General features: G+C 52.4%; 2 protein-coding genes across 4 annotated transcripts; one reads left to right on the top strand and one right to left on the bottom strand.

Moving 5' to 3' along the window:
- The first annotated feature begins 2,688 nt into the window (after positions 1-2,688).
- LOC133078977 (cytochrome c oxidase subunit 7A1, mitochondrial) lies at positions 2,689-4,336 on the top strand. The gene is made up of 4 exons (XM_061174210.1): positions 2,689-2,794; positions 3,512-3,598; positions 3,723-3,807; positions 4,205-4,336. Exons 1-4 carry the CDS (start codon positions 2,780-2,782, stop codon positions 4,258-4,260), a joined length of 243 nt encoding a protein of 80 aa, XP_061030193.1. The 5' UTR covers positions 2,689-2,779; the 3' UTR covers positions 4,261-4,336.
- Positions 4,337-5,075: 739 nt separating this feature from the next.
- On the bottom strand, positions 5,076-12,531 carry CAPNS1 (calpain small subunit 1). 3 transcript variants are annotated; one of them, XM_061174173.1, is made up of 11 exons: positions 12,423-12,531; positions 11,326-11,546; positions 10,364-10,397; positions 9,995-10,084; positions 9,769-9,826; positions 9,607-9,671; positions 8,134-8,202; positions 7,954-8,032; positions 7,700-7,816; positions 5,760-5,818; positions 5,076-5,575 (listed from the first exon to the last, which is right to left on the bottom strand). In XM_061174173.1, the coding sequence occupies exons 2-11, from the start codon at positions 11,526-11,528 to the stop codon at positions 5,549-5,551; spliced, it is 801 nt and encodes a 266-aa protein (XP_061030156.1). In that variant the 5' UTR covers positions 11,529-11,546; positions 12,423-12,531; the 3' UTR covers positions 5,076-5,548. The 3 variants fall into 3 exon arrangements, with proteins under 3 accessions (XP_061030156.1, XP_061030158.1, XP_061030157.1); XM_061174175.1 differs by having other exon boundaries at positions 12,426-12,526; XM_061174174.1 differs by having other exon boundaries at positions 12,209-12,522.
- Between the last annotated feature and the right edge of the window lie 7,741 nt (positions 12,532-20,272).

Raw genomic sequence — 20,272 nt, 5'->3', positions numbered from 1 at the left:
TCCAAATAAAGTCCACATGTTGAGACTGGTTGGTATATAAGTTCTGTGTTCTTTAAACCACAGAATTTTGGTGCCTTTTTGTTATAGCAATAAGTGTTCATGCTAACACAGGGCAGCAGAGCTTACATCCCCCAGCTGGTTCTTTATCCTGAAGTTGAGTCCTTTTGTCCTGCAAGTTGATGAGCCCATTCCTAAAGGAGATCTGAGTGATGGCAACAGCAGCTTCTTGCCTAGGGCTTCCTGACCAAGGTCAGTGCTACAGGGTGTGTTCTGGACTCTATCCCTGCAGGGGCAGCATCAGAGAACAGCTTTCCTAGGTCAGTTTTCCTAGGTCCTGAGACTCATTCCCACAGAACTAGCCTAAAAGCAAGGCATATGTCCAGTGCAGTTGCACAGAGCCCCACACTCATAAGTGTGATAGGTTTTTGTTTGTTTGTTTTTTGGCCGAGAGGCTTGCAGTATCTTACTTCCCCAACCAGGGATCAAACCCGAGTCCTCAGCAGGGAAAGCGCAGAGTCCTAACCACTGGACCTCCAGGGAATTCCCCTCAGAAGCATGGGGTTTAATGCTCTGTTGCTGCCGTCTTGTAATTCTTCACGTTATCTTTGAATTTGTGTTTTATAAGTGAAGTCTGCTGGGACGACGGAGCAGGCACCAGGGGCTTGGAGCCTGACCCGTATGCATTCTCTCCTCCCACCACTCTCCACCTCCCTGAGACAGGCTCTTAGCTGCCTATTCTTCTGTCTCCTGGGGGCCTGGGCGTAGGAAGGGTCAAGGTCCACCACACACATCCCATGGCCTCTGAGGGCAGGGCAGAGTGGCAGCTACCCCCTCCTCAGTTGGCACTCCATGGCACATTTAGCAGGTGACCCGGCAGGGGCGAGGGTCCTGCCCACCTTTGATCCAGGTTCCTGGCTCTTCTTGGAAGGGAAGTTGCATCACCGTGTAGGGATCAAGCCCGTGGGAAGGAGAGATGCCTTGTTTGACTTCTCCACCTCTGGCCAGGGCACGAGTTGGTCCAGTGGCTGGTGGGGAGAGGAGGAGAACCCAGCAGCCAGCAGCCGTGTGTGTACGCACACACAAAGTTGCAAAGCAGGTCCCCCAGGTGACTGTGAGAGTTTGTACTCACCCCAGGGTATCCCTTACTCTAGGGAGCATGACATTGAATAGCAAATTAAAAACACCATGACAGGTTAAGAGCAATCATGGAAGAAAGAAAAAAAGCTTTACATTTTAGTATTTTTAACAGCAATTTTTTTCCCCTGCTGTTTGAACGAGAGATCCCACGTTTTCATTTTGCACAAGGTCCCATAAATTAGGTAGCAGCCCTGCTTAGAAGGCACTCCTTCAGCCTTTCCAAACTTTCTGGTATCCAATTCTCAGAGCAGTTTCTGTTTTCTTCCCTGAATACTGATCCTACATGACTGCAGATAACAGGGGACAGCTGGGTGAGTGAGCACATGTGCGGCCACTTCCTGGGGATGCCCAGAAATATCTAGATGACTAGAATCTAGGAGAAGCACTGAGGTCCTTCTTTGTTAAGTGGGTGGGAGCGACCAAGTTAGAGAACATTTGGGTTATACTGTATTTCCTTCAACGAATATTTATCAAATCTACCCATGCGGGACTTCCCTGGTGGCACAGTGGTTAAGAACCTGCCTGCCAACGCAGGGGACACGGGTTCGAGCCCTGGTCCAAGAAGATCCCACGTGCCGCAGAGCAACTAAGCCCGTGCACCACAACTACTGAGCCCATGTGCCTAGAGCCCGTGCTCCGCAACAAGAGAAGCCACCGCAATAAGAAGCCCACGCACCGCAACAACGCGTACCCTCCCTCTCCGCAACTAGAGAGAGCCCCCGCGCAGCAACAAAGACCCAACGCAGCCAAAAAAGAAAATCCACCCATGCGCCAGGAGCTGGGGATGCAGTGGAGTCTAAGGTCAACAGATAGATAAATAGAGCAACTACACCGTTTTCCAGGGTGAAGAACTGAGTGCGGAGGTGGGGGTAAGATATGAATGAAGAAACAAAGATGGTGGCTATTCGGCGGAGTCATTTTGTGTGCATGTTTAACTTATGCAGAGTCAGCTACATGGATTCACAATAAACCAAGAGAGATAATGAAAAATAACTATTTAAACAAGGAAAATTATCCTGCCTTTCATTCCACTCAGTGAGGAAGCAGCATATGCCCCCGTGAGTATGAGATACGGGCGTAATCTACTACTTCCTTGGTTCCCGTCACTCACCTGGATGAGGTGTGAGTTGAGTGCATTTTCCATACTACATGGTCCCTAAACCCAAAATGAACATTGACGTTTAGCCAAAGCCACGGCAATCTGTTTCAACATGGGAGGAAAAAGGACTGCACTTGACATAATGAAAGATGGTATCTTACCTTCCTTTACTCGCTCTCCAACGTCAGTCGGATAGGGAGAGATCCGAGGGACACGACGGAGGACTTGCACTTGCCCCAGGCCGATGTCACCGCAGAAACAACCCAAAAATGAATTCTCTGGAACCGCTTTCCTCTCCACGCGGACCAACAGAATTCCGAGTTGAGTAACAGATGGGTGCTCCAACCATTTGGCGCTGGGATGCGGGGACGGGGTTGCAGCGTCTTCTCCGCCCACCTATTGGACGAATCGGAAAGCGGCCGCCGGGACCTCGCTGTCCCGGGGCGCGCCGAGGGCGTGGCCTGGGACTCCCCCGGAGGGGAGGGCACCGTCTGTCCTTGGGCGGAGAGGGGAGGTGACTCCGGCCGAAGAGGAGGACGCAGGATGAGGGCCTTGCGGGTGAGGGCCCCCACGGGTCAGGCTGGGGCCCCCAACCCGGAAGCCCTCGCCCCTATACGAGACTTCCCAAACATCCCGGGATCTGGGGACTTGGAACGTGAGCCCCCTTCAGGGCTCGGGACTCCCTCCTAATAAGCCTGGGGCCCCCTCCCCCCAGCTCCCAGTCCAAGAGCTTCTGAGACAGCCGGGGACCCGTTAACATGGCCCAAAGCCCCGAGTTTGAACTTCTTCCCTTCATCCAGGGCTCCCGTTATACCTCGAGACTTAGGCACCGGGAAGGTAACACCCCTTCCCCGCCCCCGAAGCTCTCGGGCAGCCGGGACATCCCCCAGGCACTCCAGATCCAGTCCTGACGTTCCCGGCACCTGAGCTCCTCCCATTAATCCAGGAAACTGCAAAAAACCTCTCCGGTGCTTGGACCCGCAGAACATGAGTCTCCCTTCTGGGTCCAGTCCTCTTCCAATAGTACCCTCTAGACAGCCTGATAGCCTCCAAGCCAGACCCTCTAGGCACGAGTCCCCTTCTTCTGGGCCTTTCTTGACAGGACACCCTCCCCCACTCTTGCTGCCAGTTCGGATCTTGCCTTTGAGACGCTCCCATGGGACAGGATCGTCCCCGAGTCAGAGCCTCGGAAAGTCCGACACCCTCTCCCCAGCGGGACCTCCTCCGGGACACCCCTCCAGGCGCCTCCAATACCCAGCCATCCCCTCTCCACAGGTCTCCCAGGCACTGGTACGCTGCTTTAGCTCAACCGCCCGGAACCGCTTCGAGAACCGAGTGGCTGAGAAACAGAAACTCTTCCAGGTAGGCGGGGCGGGGGGAGGACTCGGGGCCGCCTGCTTGGTCCTGAAGAGGAGTTGGGGGAGGCAGGGGCTTAAGGTCTACCGAGTAGGCAGCGCCTTTCCAATCGTTTACCCCCAACATCCAGGCGGACAATGACCTCCCGGTGCACTTGAAGGGCGGCCTAACCGACAACATCCTGTATCGAGTGACTATGGCTCTGTGTCTGGGAGGTGAGTGCAGGGCCCGGCTCGGCCTGAACTGCGGGAGGAGGCGGGACTCGAGATGGAGTGGGGAAGGGGCTGGTTCCAGCGCTGGGGTTTTGGGAGGGGACTGGGTTCTGAGCTGGTGTGGGACGGTATGGGGCTCTGGGCTGGCAAATAGGGAGGAAGCACCCTAGGGCTTGGGCTTCTGTCCCAGGAGGGCGGCTGAGGTAGTGATGGGTCTGGGGAGAAAGCCCAAAGCCCGGTCTGGATCAAGGTCCAGCATTTCCCCAGTTGAAGTGCAGTTTGGGAAGGGAGCTGGAGCCTGAAGTAGGGCTGAGATCCAGGATGGTGACTGGGGAGTCTGCAGGGGGCTCAGGGAGGGAATTAGGGTCTCATTCTGTATCCCCCCACACTCCCTCCCTAGGCACTGTCTACAGCCTGTACTTCCTTGGCTGGGCCTCCTTCCCTCGCAAGAAGTGAAACCAAGAAGTCTGCAGGACCTGAACAAGCATCAATAAATGTGCTGGCTTCCTGGGGAAGCCAGCCCAGCTCTGTCCTCCGTGTGTGTACCTCCCAGCCTTCCACCAGCAAGTGATCTCTGCCCTGTAGACAGACCATTGCCCCAGCCCTGAGTCTCTGACGCTACAGCAGGGCTATCCCTAGAATGTCGCTGCCTCTCAGCCCTCCCAGAAGGGCTGGGAGCCCCACACAGCACCCCTGGGCTGCCCCTCAGGGCCTGGGGACCTGGAATAGGACAGGGGCTTTGTATCCTGGGATGGCAGCCCCTCTCCCTGCAGAGGCCGGAGGGTAGGAAGGAAGATGCTGAGCATAATGTATGACACACAGAGGCAGAGGCAAGTGAGGACAGACTCATTCAAGCACAGAAGCTGAGAGGGGCAAACATGGCCTTGGGGGACAGAGCCAGGGGTAGCACTGAGACCTCCCACCAGCGTGGCTCTTGGAGCAGAAGCAGAGATGGTCCAGGCTTCTAGTCTTGGCCTCCACAGGCTCTGTGAGAGATCTCAGCAAGAATGAGGCTACAGGGACTTCCCTGGAGGTCCAGTGGTTAAGACTCCGCACTTCCGATGCAGGGGGCGCAGGTTCAATCCTGGACCAGGGAACTAAAATCCCACATGCAGCGGGGCCAAAAAAAAACCCAAAAAGGATGAGGCTACAGCTCAACTGGGATCGAGAATTTGAAAAAAGACCAGGATTAGAAGACAGGCGGAGGCAGACTCCCTCTGCCCCAAACAGAGCCAGAGCCACCCCTCAACTCTCAGAACAGGAGGCAGATCTCAGAGAGAGCAGCAACTAGGGTGCATTTATTTCCTCCTGGGCCTGGCAGGCTGGGAGCAGAATACAGACAAAGGCACTGGGGCATGTGGCCTGTTATAGCCTGGAGTTCAGCTGCCTGGGTGGTAACTGAATGGGTGTGCCAGGGTGTGTAGGGACTGGAGTGATCCTCCCAGAACTGAGAAGGGCCCTTGGGGTGTGCAAGCAACACAAACGTTGGGCTTGGCACAGATGCAAGAGAAGGATTATGGAGTAGATGTGAGATGGGTGTGCTGGGGCAGGGTGTGTTGAAGCATGTTGGGCCCTGGCTGTTGACTGAGAATCCAGGTGCCAAGGGCTGGGAGAACAGAAAGGCCTGTGGGTCAGCAGGAGCCATGAAGATGTGACTGCAAACAGGATCAGCCCTGGGGGAGACTGAAGAGTCCAAGGTGACTCCTACAGCGAGGCGATGAGGGGGCAGGTCTGGGACTCCCATTCAGGAATACATGGTCAGCTGTAGCCACTGGGGAGAGGAAGGCACTGAGAGTGAGGACCAGGGAACCTAAAAATACCAGCAGCCCTTCTCTGCCCTCACCCAGGGGTCGCTGGGAAAATAGGAGAGAGGGAGCCCCAGCCCAGAGCTGGTACATGGGACTGAGGGAGGGGCCCCCTGCTAGGATCCCACATCTCAGGATGGGGGTTCTTACCTCCTGGATGTTCACCTGGATTTGTCCAGTGCCATCTTTGTCAAGAGATTTGAAGGCACCTGGAGAAAGGAAGGGTTGGAGGGATTGGCTTTTAGAATAAAAATATATTAATATATGGGATGACAATAATAATGGCTAGTACTCTGTGCCAAGCAATGTATAAAGCGCTTTCCATGTATGAACTCATTTAATCCGATTCTGTGAGATAAGTGTCATTTAAAAATAAGGCACAGAGGGATCTCCCTGGTGGTCCAGTGGGTAAGACTCCACGCTCTCAATGCAGGGGGCCCGGGTTCAATCCCTGGTTCGGGAGCTAGATCCCACATGCATGCCACAACTAAGAAGTCCACATGCCGCAACTAAAAAGAAAAAGATCCTGTATGCCGCAACAAAGATCCCACGTGCCACAACTAAGACCCAGCGCAGCCTAAATAAATAAATATTTTTTAAAAAAATAAGGCACAGAGAAGTGCAGTGATCTGCCCCATGTCACAGAGCGAAAAAGTGAGGAAACTGGGATTGGAACCCAGACTGCTACCCACCTCAATAATGGGCTCCATATCCTGACCTGCATGCCCCCCATCACCCCTCCGCCCAAGCCCCAGCCTCCCACCGACCGGCTCCACACGGTTCCAGCCTAAGCAGGCTACCGGAAGGAGGTGCTGCACTTCCTGCTCCTACAGGCCGGTGTGGTCCCCACTCCTGCCCTGAAACTCGACTCCATGTTCCTCACTCACAGCCAAACCAGTAGGCAAACAGGCGCCCATACTGTCTTTGTGGCTTCTCTTTCACTCACCACTCAGTTACCACCCTCAAGGGCCCACTCGCCTGGTACCCCGGATGCTGCACCCACTGCTGGCCCTCTTGCTGGTAAATCCAAGGCCATTTCTTGGGCCCTCTCATACATGACTTTTGGCATCATCTGCCCTATCGTCCTCTCCCACCTTCCCTTCATGTCCCCGACATACCTACCCCCTTTTCCTCTCCCCATGCTCTTAATGCATTGTCCTCCCTGGGCTCTTGGGAGGCCGGGAGGTCTTCCTAAAGCTAAACCTGAGACCCTGTCATTCCCCTGCCTGGACCCTGTCCACTGTCCCCAGTAGAGTCTGAGCACCCCTGAACTTGGCATTCACAGCCTGCACAGCCTGACCAGGCCCATTGCTCCTGCCTCCTTTTATGCAAGTCTCTCAGACAAATCTGAGTTCAAATTCTAGCTTTGCAACTTCCTAGCTAAGTGGCTGTGAGCAAGAAATTTTGCCTCCTTGAACCCTAGGTTCCTCCTCCAGAAAATGGGGACAATAATTCCCACTTCGCAGGGCTGTCTCAAGGATTCAGTGCATTAATGTTCACAAGAGCCCTCATGATCCAGCCCCTACTGACCCCTCCCAGCCTTATGTCTCCCCATCCCACCCCCTTCCTTGGCACTCTGAACCAAGTCCAACCAAAATCATCCAAAGCACCATCTACTCTTTCCTTTCTAGGCCTTCGCACAGGCTGTTCCCGCTGCAGCGCTCGTCCCCACCCTCTTGCTGGGGTCACTCCTCCTCATCCATCAGGTCCCCACTCACATGTGCCCTCCCTCCTCCAGGAAGCCCTCCTTGACCCCTTAAGCTGCATCAGGTGCCTTGTTAGGGTTGAATAGCTGTGAGAGCTCCCCCAGTCACAAATCTAAACCCCATCTGCCCTGAGCTTCCCCCTCACAGCCCTCATCGCTCTGCCTAGGCTTCCCCAATCCCAGCCGTAACCATTCTGAGCCGTCACTGTCTGGTAATTTGCCTCCCCTCCTCTGGACTGTGAGTAACATGAGGGCAGAAACTAGGCCTGTTTCAGTCACTGCTGTGCCCCTAACATTGCCCACCTCAGGGTCAGGCTCAGAGGAGGCTTGGCGGATGGAAGTTGGACAAATCCCCACCCAGGAAGAAAGCTGGGGTGTCACTCACGGAACATGGCATCCAATCTGACCAGGCAGCTGATGAAGTTGTCAAAATCCATGTTCCCTCCCTCATCTGAGTAGCGTCGGATGATCATGTTGTAGAGATGCTCATTCAGGTGGAATCCTGAGAACGACTGTCTCTCAGGTGTGGGGGCCACAGAGCCCAGCCCTCCCAGCCCCAGGATTCAGGCTCAGCCCAGCTCAGTGGGGGCTGCCTCACCAGTCCCACCCCCAGCCCCATCACGTTCCCGCCAGCCACACCTGCTGCCTCAAAGGCCCCCGGGAGTTCACTGCTGCCAATGGTCCCTGAACCGTCAATGTCAAACTGTTTGTATATGGCCTGTGGGGACAAGGAGGTCAGGGTTCAACTAAGCATCATGGGGCATGGCATCTCCATGGCTTGGGGGTCTCTGTGCTAGGAGTTTCAGAGGCTGCGCACACCTGCCACTTTTTGATGTTGTTCCACAAGTACTTGAATTCCTCGAAGCCCAGTTTGCCGGTCGTGTCACTCTGGTGAGAGGGTATTAAGAATAAATGTACCCAGATGTGTGCACTGTGTACATGATGATGATAATGGCCAAGCAGGGGAACCTGGGCTAAAACCCCAGCTCCCATCCCACCCTAGTCATGTCACCTTGGGTGTGGCTTCATTGTTCATTTTGCCATACTTATTTTAGTCTATATTTCTAAATGATAAGGACTCTCTTTAAACATAACCACAGGGAATTCCTCATTTATAAAATTCTTCAACAGTAATTCAATGTTATAAATGTTAGGACATGTAAAAAACAAGGGTATATGGGACTTCCCTGGTGACGCAGTGGTTAAGAATCCGCCTGCCAATGCAGGGGACACGGGTTCAAGCCCTGGTCCAGGAAGATCCCACATGCCGCTGAGCAACTAAGCCTGTGTGCCACAACTAGTGAGCCTGGGCTCTAGAGCCCGCGAGCCACAACTACTGAGCCCACGTGCCACAACTACTGAAGCCCGCGCACCTAGAGCCCGTGCTCCGCAACAAGAGAAGCCACTGCAATGAGAAGCCCGCGCACCACAACGAAGAGTAGCCCCCGCTTGCGGCAACTAGAGAAAGCCCACGTGCAGCAACGAAGACCCAACGCAGCCAAAAAATAAATAAATAAATATAAATAAACAAATAAATAAAAGTGAATGAGAGGGCTGTATATTGGTATAAGGCCCTTAGCTCAGGGGTTGGCACTTGATAAATTCTCAATAAATAGCAACAATGGCCAAGACTTATCAAATGACCAAGTACACGTCAGATAGTGCTAAGCTTCTCAGGAACGTCACTTTTGTCACTAAATCCTCAAGACACCAGTCCCACCAGTATTATACCCCAGTGACAGAGAAACAGATTCAGAGCTGAAAAATCTACCTGGGTGAGATCATGGTAACAGTTAGCATGTACACACCACTTATGTGCTATGTACTGTGCTAAACCATTTGCATGCAACTCCAATTTGGTATCACCATTATAATTCACCCGATTTTACAGAGAGGCAAATTGAGGCACAGAGAGGCTCAGTAACCTTGCTAAGGGCAGAGCTGGATTTGTTTAACCCTATGCAACATGTTATGACAGCTGATGTTATTATGTATTGCCGTATGTCCAAGGTGGGTGTGTGTTCTGATATATACATGTCTACATCTGTGGGTATGAAAGCTACACACTGACTGCCCCAATCATGCTCTCAGAAAATCCCCTCTTGGGAATTCCCTGGCAGTCCAGTGGTTAGGACTCCTCACCCTCACTGCCGAGGGCCCGGGTTCAATCCCTGGCTGGGGAACTAAGATCCCACAAGCCGTGCAGCACAGCCAAAAAAAAAAAAAGAAAGAAAAGCAAAAAAGAAAATCCCCTCTTCACCAAGGCCTCCACCAGACTGCCCTCAAGGATACATCCATAACAGCCACCATGCTGCGACATGTGTCAATGCCAAAACCATCAGTCTTCAGATCAGGATCTGTGGGATGCAGGTTGAAAGTCAGAGGCCAGAGATCACAGCTACCCCAGCCGCCATGCCTCTAAACCTGCCCTGTGTGTTGACCCCAGTCACTCACGTCGGGTCACGACTTTGTTGAGAATGTTCATGAGTTCTGTGGCACTGACCTCCATGTCCTAGGGGGAGAAGTTAGGAATGGGTCAGGGGTGACTGAAAGGGGTCTGGGCATGTCATGAAGGAGGATGGGAACTTTGGGATTGCCATGGTCAAATGTACATGTAAAGGGCATCCAGAGGGAAGGCATGGAAAGGTTAGGACACTTCTGGGGGCCCCAGGTTACTTACCTCTCCAGCCAGCTGGGCAAAGAGCCTCCGGAACTGCCGGACCTCCTCACTCTCATTGGCCTCGATGTTGGAGTAATGGGTGCGAGGGGGCTGCAGAGGGAGGAGATCTCAGAGCAGGTAGGGGGAGGGGTGCCCTGGCCAGGACAGCCTTAGGTGGGAAAGTCAGAGTGGGCTGGGTGGCTGAGTGACCAATGAATGAGAGGTGGTCAATGAATAGGGAGTGGATATAGCTAAGTTTAAGGATGTTACAAGGCAGAGACTTAATGAGACAAATTTCATAAGGAGAGGTGTGGGGCTTCTTCAAAGGGACAAGGATGGGTCCTTGTCCCTTTGAAGAAGAGGGGTCTCCGATTATGAAGGGTGGCTTACCGGGGGCTCTGGGTTGTACTGCGCAGCCGCCTCACTGAAGGGAAACAAGGGGGAGTTAGTGCCAGGGGGCGGGGCCTCCAACGGGCAGCACCAGCCCCCACACCCCAAGCCCCCAACCCCCAGCTCGCCGCCCTACCTACCTCTTCCCTCCGCCCGCCTCATCAGTCCTTGTCCTCACCTGTCCCTATCCTCGCTGCCCTGGTTGTGCCCCCACGGTAGGACACCCTCTTGCCAGGGCACACCTACGCAATGGCAGATTCCTCAAAAGACGAGAGCTCACTTCATAGAAGCTCGGCCCCAGCTTCCCGGGGCCCCACCCTCCTGGGTTCCACCTGTCTAGGAACCTGCTCCATCGCCACGGCTTCTGAACACTTGTGTCTTCCCAAGATCCCACCCCAGCTCCATTAGTTCTCACCCCTTTAAGGGATCACACTCAGTGGCCAAGACTAACGAGGCCCCTACCGACGCCCTGCCCTACCTCCACCAGCACATTTTTCTATTTTAACCAGCCAGTTCCCAGCCAGGCCCTGTCCCTTCAAGGCCATATCCCCTGTCCCATTACGGTTAGACCTCTTCTGGGCACACCTCATTGACCCACCTACGAGGGCCACGCCGCGCCCATAAGACTAGCCTTGCCCCCATGAAGTGATACCCAGCCTCACTGGCTCCGCCCCCTTAACGTTTGTCTCCAGGTTAGCGGAAGTAGGCCGCGCCAGCCCCATTAAGCCCCACCTCCCAAAGCCCCGCCGGTCCCATCCGATTGTGTCCCCACAACAGACTACCCCCATGTCAAGCCCCGCCCCCATGAACTCATTACGGTCGGCCCCCTCAAGGCCGGTCTCCTAGCCCAGGCCCGGCCCAGCCTAATTAAGGTTCCTGGTCAGTGTCCAGGTTACCCCATTCTATTCTGGCTGGACAAGCCTCTTCCTCCAGGCCCCGCCCCTCCTCAGGCCCCGCCTTACCTAATGGCGCTAATGACCCCACCCAGGATGCGCATGGCAGTTCCGCCACCACCGCCGCCACCGCCGCCGCCGCCTCCTCCTCCGCCGCCGCCGCCTCCGGCCCCGCTGATCAGGCCTCCAAGCACATTCCCTAGGCCCCCGCCCAGGCCCCCGCCTCCCCCGCCGCCTCCTCCACCCTTCAAGAACGAGTTAACCAGGAACATGGCTGTGACTCAAGATTCCTGAGGAGGGAAAAAGGGGTCAGGTGGCTGTCTCGTCCCTGAGCCCGCCCCTTCCCCCACAGAAATACGCATTTCTGACTGCTGGACTTGGGGGAGTGGTATGAAGCCTCTAGGCGGAGACCTATCCTCCGGCTTCGGCTTGAGGGTCCATTCGGGATGGGGTCTGGGCTTCTGGGGGAAGGTAGTTCTTGGCTGGGTGGCATAGGGACGCAAGATCAGGTTTGAAACCTCCTCCCGGTCCAAAGGGTCCGCGTCTGGCTTGAAGGACTCTGGGCTGAGTCTACGCATAGGCATCATTAGGCACCAGACACCGGCCAGGTCAAGTGGGGTTCTCGAGATGGGGGCCCCAAGCTGGCTCTCGAATCTGAGATCCAGAGCCCTAAGACTGATTTAGGGGTTTGGGGTGGGTCGGGAGCGTGGATCAGAAATTCTCCGCCTGGAGGCTCCTGGAGCAGAGTTTAGGAAATCCAGAATGTGGGCTTGAGGGTTTAGGTACAACCAGCAGCGGGATTACAGTCTCATCGCTGTGTCTATGGGTTCGGGTCTAAGATATTGAGTGTGAGTCCCGGGGGCCGGGATAACGGAGTCCCCGTTAGAATTGAGAGCACGGATCCAGGATCGTGGTCCTGGAGGCCACACCCAGGGCTGAATTTACGGGGTACCTCTCAAATCCATGGGCTCCTATTTTAGATCCTGAGAGGGAGGGTGGAAAAGTCCCCGGGGCGGGATAACTAGGGCCGGACAGATCTGACGGTTCGAATCTGAGATCGTGGGTGTGGTGGACCCCTGAGGCCAAGATTTGAGGATCTCTTCGGGTCTGGAGGCCTCCAGGGCCGGGTTTACGGAGTGCAGGGGGAGTCCGGACTGGGCGCTCACCACCTCGCTCGCGCGTCGGCCGGTTCGCTAGTCTGTGCTGCTCCGCGGCCTCCAGCTGCGTCCGGCTCCGCAGGGAGGGGCGGGTGACTCAGGCGGAAGAGGCTGGATTAGGCACTTGCTGGGCGGCCCAGCGGCATCCGCACGGTCCTAGAGCCGACATTGAAACTGCGCGTGTGCCTGCCGGCACCGCCTCCTGTAATGGGGTGCGGCCGCCCGGGCTCAGTCCTGCGTTTCCGGTGCCTCGCATTCCGACACCGCCCTGACTTTAAAGAGCTGAGGTCTTTCCCTACACTTGGTTCCAGGTGCAAGCACCCGGGGACGAGAACTCCGAGGTGACTTGAGGACTCGTCGTGCCCAAGGTCACCCCCTAGTGTTGTAGTGTGAATGTTCGCCCCAAAGCCAGCCTCCACCCGCTCACAGATGTGGTTTTCGGCCTCCTCGGAAAGGAACTCTTGGGACTCTTGGCACTTGTCCCCTATCCTAGCCTTGTCGCGACAAGCAGCATCTGGAGGCCCCGAATTATGTTTGGCCCACAGTCCGGGGACAAGCGCCCGCATCTGTGGCGGGGATCCTGCGGCACAGCCCTGATGGCGGTCCAGTTCCGCCTACGAATTGGACTGTCTTGTGCCTTCTCCATCCACACCCCTTGACCCCCTGAGTCAGGGTCACCAGGGTCACCAGGTCACCATTTTTCCTGGACGGGCCCAAAGTGTAGTCTCAGTCTTACCGTCTCTAAAGAGGGGCCCAGACACGGGAAGAGTCCCCTGGCCACAGCCTGGTTTCTGAGGCTAGATGTTCCCAAGGTCGGGTGGTGGGCAAGGTGCGGAATGCAGCTGAGAGGGAAAATGGCAACTGAAGCCACCTCTGGGTATCTTTCCCTTGCTGTCTGCTTCCAACGTCCAACCTGTGAGGGCCCAGTACTTTTTCAGGGCTCCTCAGAGGGAGCTAAATCTGGCTCCCCCAGGCAGTCTGGCTGTCTAGCCCTTAGCCTCTCCCCAGGAAGCTGGCTCAGCTTGAGTTTGAATCCTGACTTTGCGCTTAATAATTTGGGATCCCAAAACAGTGAGCTGAGCAACAATCTCCTAATCTGTAAAATGCGAACAAAGGTTTCCATGCCCCAACTTTCTAGGCCCCTATCAAAATTAAGCAGTAAATGCTTAGTAAATAGTAGCTATTATCCTCTGTGTCTGTTCCTTCCTCCTGGAGCCCGCCTGGGTTCCTTAGGTGGTTGATTCTTGCTCCTCCTTAGGTAATACTGATAAAAAAATAACTGCCAAGCACTCTCCCAAGTACTTTACGTATATCGGGCCATATGTCCTCATAACAGTCCTGTGGGATGGATGCTATACATTATCTCCATTTTACAAATAAGTAAACTGATTCTGAGGGTAAACTCCCAAGCCTGTACTCTTGAGCACTACTGAAACCGAGCAGGACCTTGTAGGGCTCCTGGGCAACGGAAGCCTTTCTGTGTCCCCCGTTTCTTGTTTGTAGGAAATAGGCTTCAGCCTCCATGACCTTCCTTGAGCTCCAGAGGGCAGGTTCAAACAGCTGCTAATCAGGGAAGGGAGGGGATGCAGAGACAAGGTAGGAGCAGTCAAGAAACAATAGTGCAGCCTTGGGACAAGATCCTGGTTGCACCTCAAGGAATACACATAACAATATCTTTGCGCTCTTCTGCAGAACTAAAACCCCCAACAAATGGAAGATGTTAACTATTTGATGAAGCATTCTTCATTCCAGAGAAGTGCATCAGGAGACCACCTGAGGCCAGATTAAAGAAGTACAGGCCCTGCACCCACCCTGATCCTTATCACCAACCCTGCCCTTGAACCATTGCTATTAAACTCCTCACCAAATCCCCCGGGTTGGGACAGTTTTTGAGGCCATGAGCCTGTTGTGTCCCCGTTTGCCTGACAAAGCAATAAAACTCTTCTCTTCTACTTCACCCAAAACTCTGTCTCCAAGATTTGATTTGGCACCAGTGCACAGAGGCTGAGTTTTCAGCATCATTACCCTAACGCATTGACTCTTCAATAATATAATTAATATGATAATAGCTCAAATAACAAGCACAACAGACAGAACCCCAGTCATAGCTATGCTTCCTGAAGGCTTGCTGGGGCTGCTACATAAGCCTTATCTATGAGGCAGGAACTAACAGGAGAGAAAATGGAATCTCTGAAGGCAGGGTCACTTGCCTGAGGTCACAGAGGGTGGCAGGACCAGGTCTGAACCTGGGCTTGGCTGATGCCAAAAACTTTTGGTGATGACTAATCTGGATTCCCTTCTGACCACACCCCTCCCTGCCAGTCTGAGTAGCTTCCTTCTCTGCCCTCTCCGGGGCCCACTTGCTGACAGGCCTTTGCATGGGCTGTGCCCTCTATCTGTAACACTCCTTCTGCCTTTTTTGCCTGGTTTTTTAGCCACTCAGGTTTTGGTGTCAGCTCAGGAGTCACTTCTTCTAGGAAGCCCTCCCTGTCTGAACCTGAGACTGAAAATGAAGCTTGCAGTTACATGCTTGTAACATACTTTCTCATAGCACTCACTGCCAATTACAATCATATTGTCATCTAGGTCTGGCTCCCTGACATCTTAACCCTGGCCAGCTCTAAATCTTAGTCCTTCTCTCTAGTCTGCTCATGCCATCATGGATCTCCCTCACATGCATGGCTAAAATTCTATCTCTAGGCAATTCCCTGGCGGTCCAGTGGTTAGGACTCCAAGCTTTCACTGCCAAAGGCACGGGTTCAATCCCTGGTGGGGAACTAGGATCCCCCAAGGTGTGCGGTGCAGCCAAAAAAAAAAAAAAAAAGAAATCCATCTCTAGGTTATCAACACCCAAGTTTCTATCTTCAGCCCAGATAGTTCTATCTTCAGGATTCTACATTCTGCATCCTACTCAATATCTCCATGGGGGTCTTAGAGATGTCTCAAGACATCTTCTTAAACTGAGCTCCTGACCTTCCTCCCAAACCTGCTCCCTCCCCACCTTCCCCATCTAGGTTAAGGGCACCTCTATCCTTCCAGTGACTGAGACCAAATACCCTATGTTCATCCTTGACCTCTGTTTCAGACGCACTCCAACTGTCAGCAAACCTTGGTGACTCTACCTACAGAATCTAAACTCTCCTCCCCTTCCCCTGCCCCCAGCCTGGCCCAGCCTCCACCCTCTCCTGCCTGGACAGTTAGAGCAGCCTCCTCCCTGATCCCCCCCACCCCCAACCACCCCCTCACCCCCGCTCCTGAGCCCGCCCTCACAGTCTTTTCCCCAAACGCAGCCAGAGGGAGCCTGTGAACACCTGAGGCAGATCAGAAACCTACTGGCTGAGCCCTCCCTTGGCTGCATCTCACCACAGTAAGAGTCAAAATCCTCACAAGGCCACCAAATCCCTCGTGATCTGCCCTGTCACCTCTCTGCCCTCATCTCCTCCCCCTTAAGAAAGTGAGAAGAAACCCTACAGGCAGCTTGACTTGGATGTTCCGGGTTGAACGAAGACAAGACATAGACGAGGAGGCTCTGCAAATGCAGCGATATCCAAAGAGCCCCTCTCTGGTCACACTTGGGGGCCGATACTCCATTACCAAGGCCCTCTCTAGCCCCTCCTTAGCGCCTTACCTCTTACTGCCTCAAGACTACACACCTAGTGATCTCAGGAGGGTCCTCTCAGATCTCCGCTTTAACCCCACACTCCTCATCCCACCTGACACTGCTCTTACCATGTATCACCTGCTAACACAGTGTACAGTTTAGGGACTTCCTTGGCGGTCCAGTGGTTAAGACTCCGAGCTTCCACTGCAGGGGGTGCGGGTTCAATCCCTGGTCAGGGAACTAAGATCCTACATGCCATGTGTCATGGCCATACTGTACAGTTTATTTATTTACTCAGTTTCTTGTCTGTTTCCCCCACTGGAATGTGAGCTCCTCGAGCGCAAGGATTTCTGTCTGTCTTGTTCACTGCTATCTACCCAGTTCCTAGAACAGTGCCTGGTTCATCTTAGGTACTCAGATATTTGTTGAAAGAATGAAATGTTTTGTGTGGATTTTCTCTTTGAATTTTCAGCACCATCCATGAGATAGTACAGCAAGCATTACTAAAGTCTTCCACCATCTTCCAGACTCCTTTGAACTCAGATATGGTTATGTGACTTGCTTTGGCCAATAAAAACGTGAATGGAAATGTTGGGGGTGTCACTTCCCAGTAGTAGCATTTAAAGGCCTGTGCAGGATGCTCCATGCTCTAATTCTTTAATGCCCTCAGGTTGCCTAGACAACTCTGGAAGCTCTGCAAGCACAGAGGTGCCACAGGAAGGAAGCTAGCTAGATCCCTGAGCCATGGCATGGAGGACATCTGCTAATTTCTGTGAACAAGAAATCAATATTGAGGTGTTAGTCCACTAAGGGTTAGAACTCATTTGTTACCTCCACATAACCTAGCCTATTCTGACTGATGGTAGAAGTTATTATCATGCCATGAGTTAACCGAGAGATGGGATTACTTGTCCAACATCACACAGCTAATAAGTTCCAGAGTCAAGATTCGAATCCAGGAAGGCTGACTTTGTAGCTTATGCCTCCCCCTCCCCCGGCCCGCCTCCTGGCATGTGGGACCTTAGTTCCCTGACCAGGGATTGAACTCACGCCCCCTGCAGTGGAAGCAGTGGAAGTGCAGAGTCTTAACCACTTGGCTGCCAGGGAAGTCCTGTAGCTTATGCTTTTAATTCTCACAATTTGCTGCCTCAACGATGTTAATGTTATAATGCCGCCACCAATTAATAAACTCAAAATAGTCATAACTCTCCTAGCTAATGCCGCCTGAGGGTTTGATGGGACCAGGCTGGAGTAACTGCATTACAGGCATGTCTTTCAAGGCCTCTCACAACCCTTTGAGAAAGGAACTAATATGAAAGGAAGTGGAGGTTCAGAGCAGTAGAGTCCTTTGCCTGAGGGGATGGCAGAGCCAGTTTGACCCAAGCATGGTTGATGCCAAATAGTTCTGTGATGACTACTCCAGTTTACTGCCCTTTCACTGTCCTCCCTTCACCAGTGTATTAGTCAGGGTTTTCCAGACGAGCAGAACCAATAGGATATATAGAGAGAGAGAGGAAGAAAAAGATTTATTATAAGGAAATGGCTCATGAATGATTATGGAGGCTGAGAAGTCACATGATCTGCTCTCTGCAAGCTGGAGGCCCAGGAAAGCCAATGGTTTAAGTCCTGGTACAAGTCTGAAGACTGGAGAACCAGGGGAGCCAATGGTGTAAGTCCCAGTCTGAGTGCAGGAGAAGAGGAGAAATCTGATGTTCCAGCTCAGTGGTCAGGCAGAACATGAATTATTCCTTCTGAAACTGAGCAGGATCTTGTGTGGCCTTCCTGGGGACAGACACCCTCCCCTCACCCGTGTCCCCTGCCTCATGTTTGCAGAAAAGCTTTAGCCTCCTAGGCCTTCCCCGAGTTCCAAAGAGCAAACTTAATCAGAGAAGTGAGAAAATGCAGAAACAAAGGAAAACAGTCAAGCAAGACAAAATAATAATAGTTTAGCCATAAAACAAAGTCAAGTACCTTTAGTTCCTCCTCAAGGGCTATAGATAATATCCTGGGCCATATCCTTCAGTTGTTTTTCAGATACTACCCTCATCAGGTGGAAGAAGCTAACTGCATGATGACCATGAGCATGTAGTCCCCAGACTGGATGGAGCCTGAGAATTGATAATGCTGATGCCTGTGATCTCTTGTGGTTACCTCACCACCCACCAATCAGAGAATTGTGCACAAGCTGATTACCTACCTGGCAACCCTCTCCCTCACTTTGTCTTTAAAAACACTTCCCTGAAGGAGTTCATGTCTGTTGTGCATAACCTACCCATTCTCCTTGCTTGGCCCTGCAATAAATGAATGCTGTACTTTCATTCTCCATAACTTGGCATCAATAGACTGTCTTTGCTGTGTGTGGGGTGAGCGAATCAGTTTGGTTCAGTAACACTTTCTGAGTCTTTTTGTTCTATTCAGGCCCTCAGAGGATTGGATGATGTTTCCCACCTTAGGGTGGGCAATCTGCTTTGCTTAGTCTACCAATTCAAATGCTAATCTCATCTGGAAACACCCTCACAGACACACCCAGAAATAAAGTTTAGCCAAACAAATATCTGGACACCCTGCATCTCCGTTGAGTTGGCACATAAAATTAGCTCAGCAGAGGGAACTCTGAGGACCTAGAGGTGAGCAAAGCCCAAGATGGAAGGAGCCTGGGTCTCTGAAAGACTCTGTGGAGCAGAATGACCCCACCAACTTGCATTGGACTATGGTGTGAATTTAAAAAATAGATTTATTAATGGAGAATTCCCAGGCAGTCCAGTGGTTAGAATTCCACGCTTTCACTGCCGAGGGCCTGGGTTTGATCCCTGGTCAGGGAACTGAGATCCCACAAGCCATGCAGCGCAGCCAAAAAAAAAATTAAGAAAAAAGATTTATTAAGCCACTGAATTTGGGGGGCAGGGGGGATCTTCAGTTAACAGCAGCTAGCCTTATTTACTTTAACTAATACACTCCATGAAGAAAGAGCTCTGTGGTAGACTGATTGCAAAAATAGCTTTATTTTCCACCCCTCCATGTATCCTTGCCCTGTACAATCTGACTTTGCAGTTTCTCACATGAAGGGGTAGAGTCTATTTCCCTACTCTTTGAAGCCAGATTGGCCTTGTCATTAACCAACAGAATGAGGTGGAAGGACAGTGTAATACTTCCCAGCCCAGGCCTCAAGGGGCCTTATGTTCTTCTCTCTCTCTCCCCCCGTGCTCTCAGACAATGCCATCATAACTGTCCAGCACTGAGTTGACCCTCTAGCAAATGACAGATGCAAAAGTAAGCCCAACCAAGATCAGCCAAGCCTGGTCCAGACCAGCAGAACCATCCAGCTAATCCATACACTTTTTTTTTTTTAATGCAATGTTTTCTTTTATTAATATTTATTTATTTATTTTTGGTTGTGTTGGGTTTTAGCTGTGGCACGTGGGATCTTCGTTGAGGCACGCAGGCTTCTCTCTAGTTGTGGTGCATGAGCTCAGTAGTTGTGGCACGCTGGCTTAGTTGCCCTCGGGGCATGTGGGATCTTAGTTCCCCGACCAGGAATCAAACTTGTGTCCCCTGCATTGGAAGGCGGATTCTTTACCACTGGACCACCAGGGAAGTCCCTAATCCATAGACTTGTGAGAATAATAAATGATTATTTATTATTATTTTTTAAATTTATTTTTGCCTGCATTGGGTCTTCCTTGCCGTGCGTGGGCTTTCTCTAGCTGCAGCGAGCGGGGCTGCTCTTCGTTGCGGTGCAGGGCTCTAGGCGCGCGGGCTTCAGTAATCATGGCATGTGGGCTTAGTAGTTGTGGCTTGCAGGCTCAGTAGTTGTGGCTCACAGGCTTAGTTGCTCCACGGAATGTGGGATCTTCCCGGGCCAGGGCTCGAACTCATGTCCCCTGCATTGGCAGGCGGATTCCTAACCACTGTGCCACCAGGGAAGCCCAACGACTATATTTTTGAGGCACTAAGTTTTGGTGTGGTTTGGCACATAGCAATAGCTATCTGATACAGGCTCCATGACCAAACAAATTCAGAAAATAATGCCTGGGAGATTCCCTCCTGTAGAGTTATCATGGACTCTAGCATGTTAATGAAAATTCCTGCAACGAAGCAGCTCATCTAACTTTGTTCAAGCCAGCAAATCCCACATTTCTTTTATCAAGGAACCCTTTTATCTTTGAGTATTCATTAACATCTCCTTGGAAATTTGTGAAGCTTTTTTTTGCTTTGTTTTTTCTTGTTATAATAATACAAAAAAAAAAAAAGGTGCCAT

The sequence above is a fragment of the Eubalaena glacialis genome, chromosome 18, assembly GCF_028564815.1.
Source record: "Eubalaena glacialis isolate mEubGla1 chromosome 18, mEubGla1.1.hap2.+ XY, whole genome shotgun sequence".
Taxonomy (NCBI): domain Eukaryota; kingdom Metazoa; phylum Chordata; class Mammalia; order Artiodactyla; family Balaenidae; genus Eubalaena; species Eubalaena glacialis.
This window is presented reverse-complemented; position numbering and strand designations above follow the sequence as displayed.

What these genes read in the sequence shown, in the direction of transcription:
- LOC133078977 (XM_061174210.1), top strand. An exon ending in AGAAACAGAAACTCTTCCAG is followed by an intron (nt 3,599 to 3,722) that starts GTAGGCGGGGCG and finishes CCCAACATCCAG; the next exon opens with GCGGACAATGACCTCCCGGT. An exon ending in TATGGCTCTGTGTCTGGGAG is followed by an intron (nt 3,808 to 4,204) that starts GTGAGTGCAGGG and finishes CTCCCTCCCTAG; the next exon opens with GCACTGTCTACAGCCTGTAC.
- CAPNS1 (XM_061174173.1), bottom strand. Translation starts at nt 11,528, where the DNA reads ATGTTCCTGGTTAACTCGTTCTTGAAGGGTGGAGGAGGCGGCGGGGGA. An exon ending in CAGATTGGATGCCATGTTCC is followed by an intron (nt 5,819 to 7,699) that starts GTGAGTGACACC and finishes TCCTTTCTCCAG; the next exon opens with GTGCCTTCAAATCTCTTGAC. An exon ending in TCCAGGTGAACATCCAGGAG is followed by an intron (nt 5,576 to 5,759) that starts GTAAGAACCCCC and finishes TCCTCTCCCCAG; the next exon opens with TGGCTACAGCTGACCATGTA.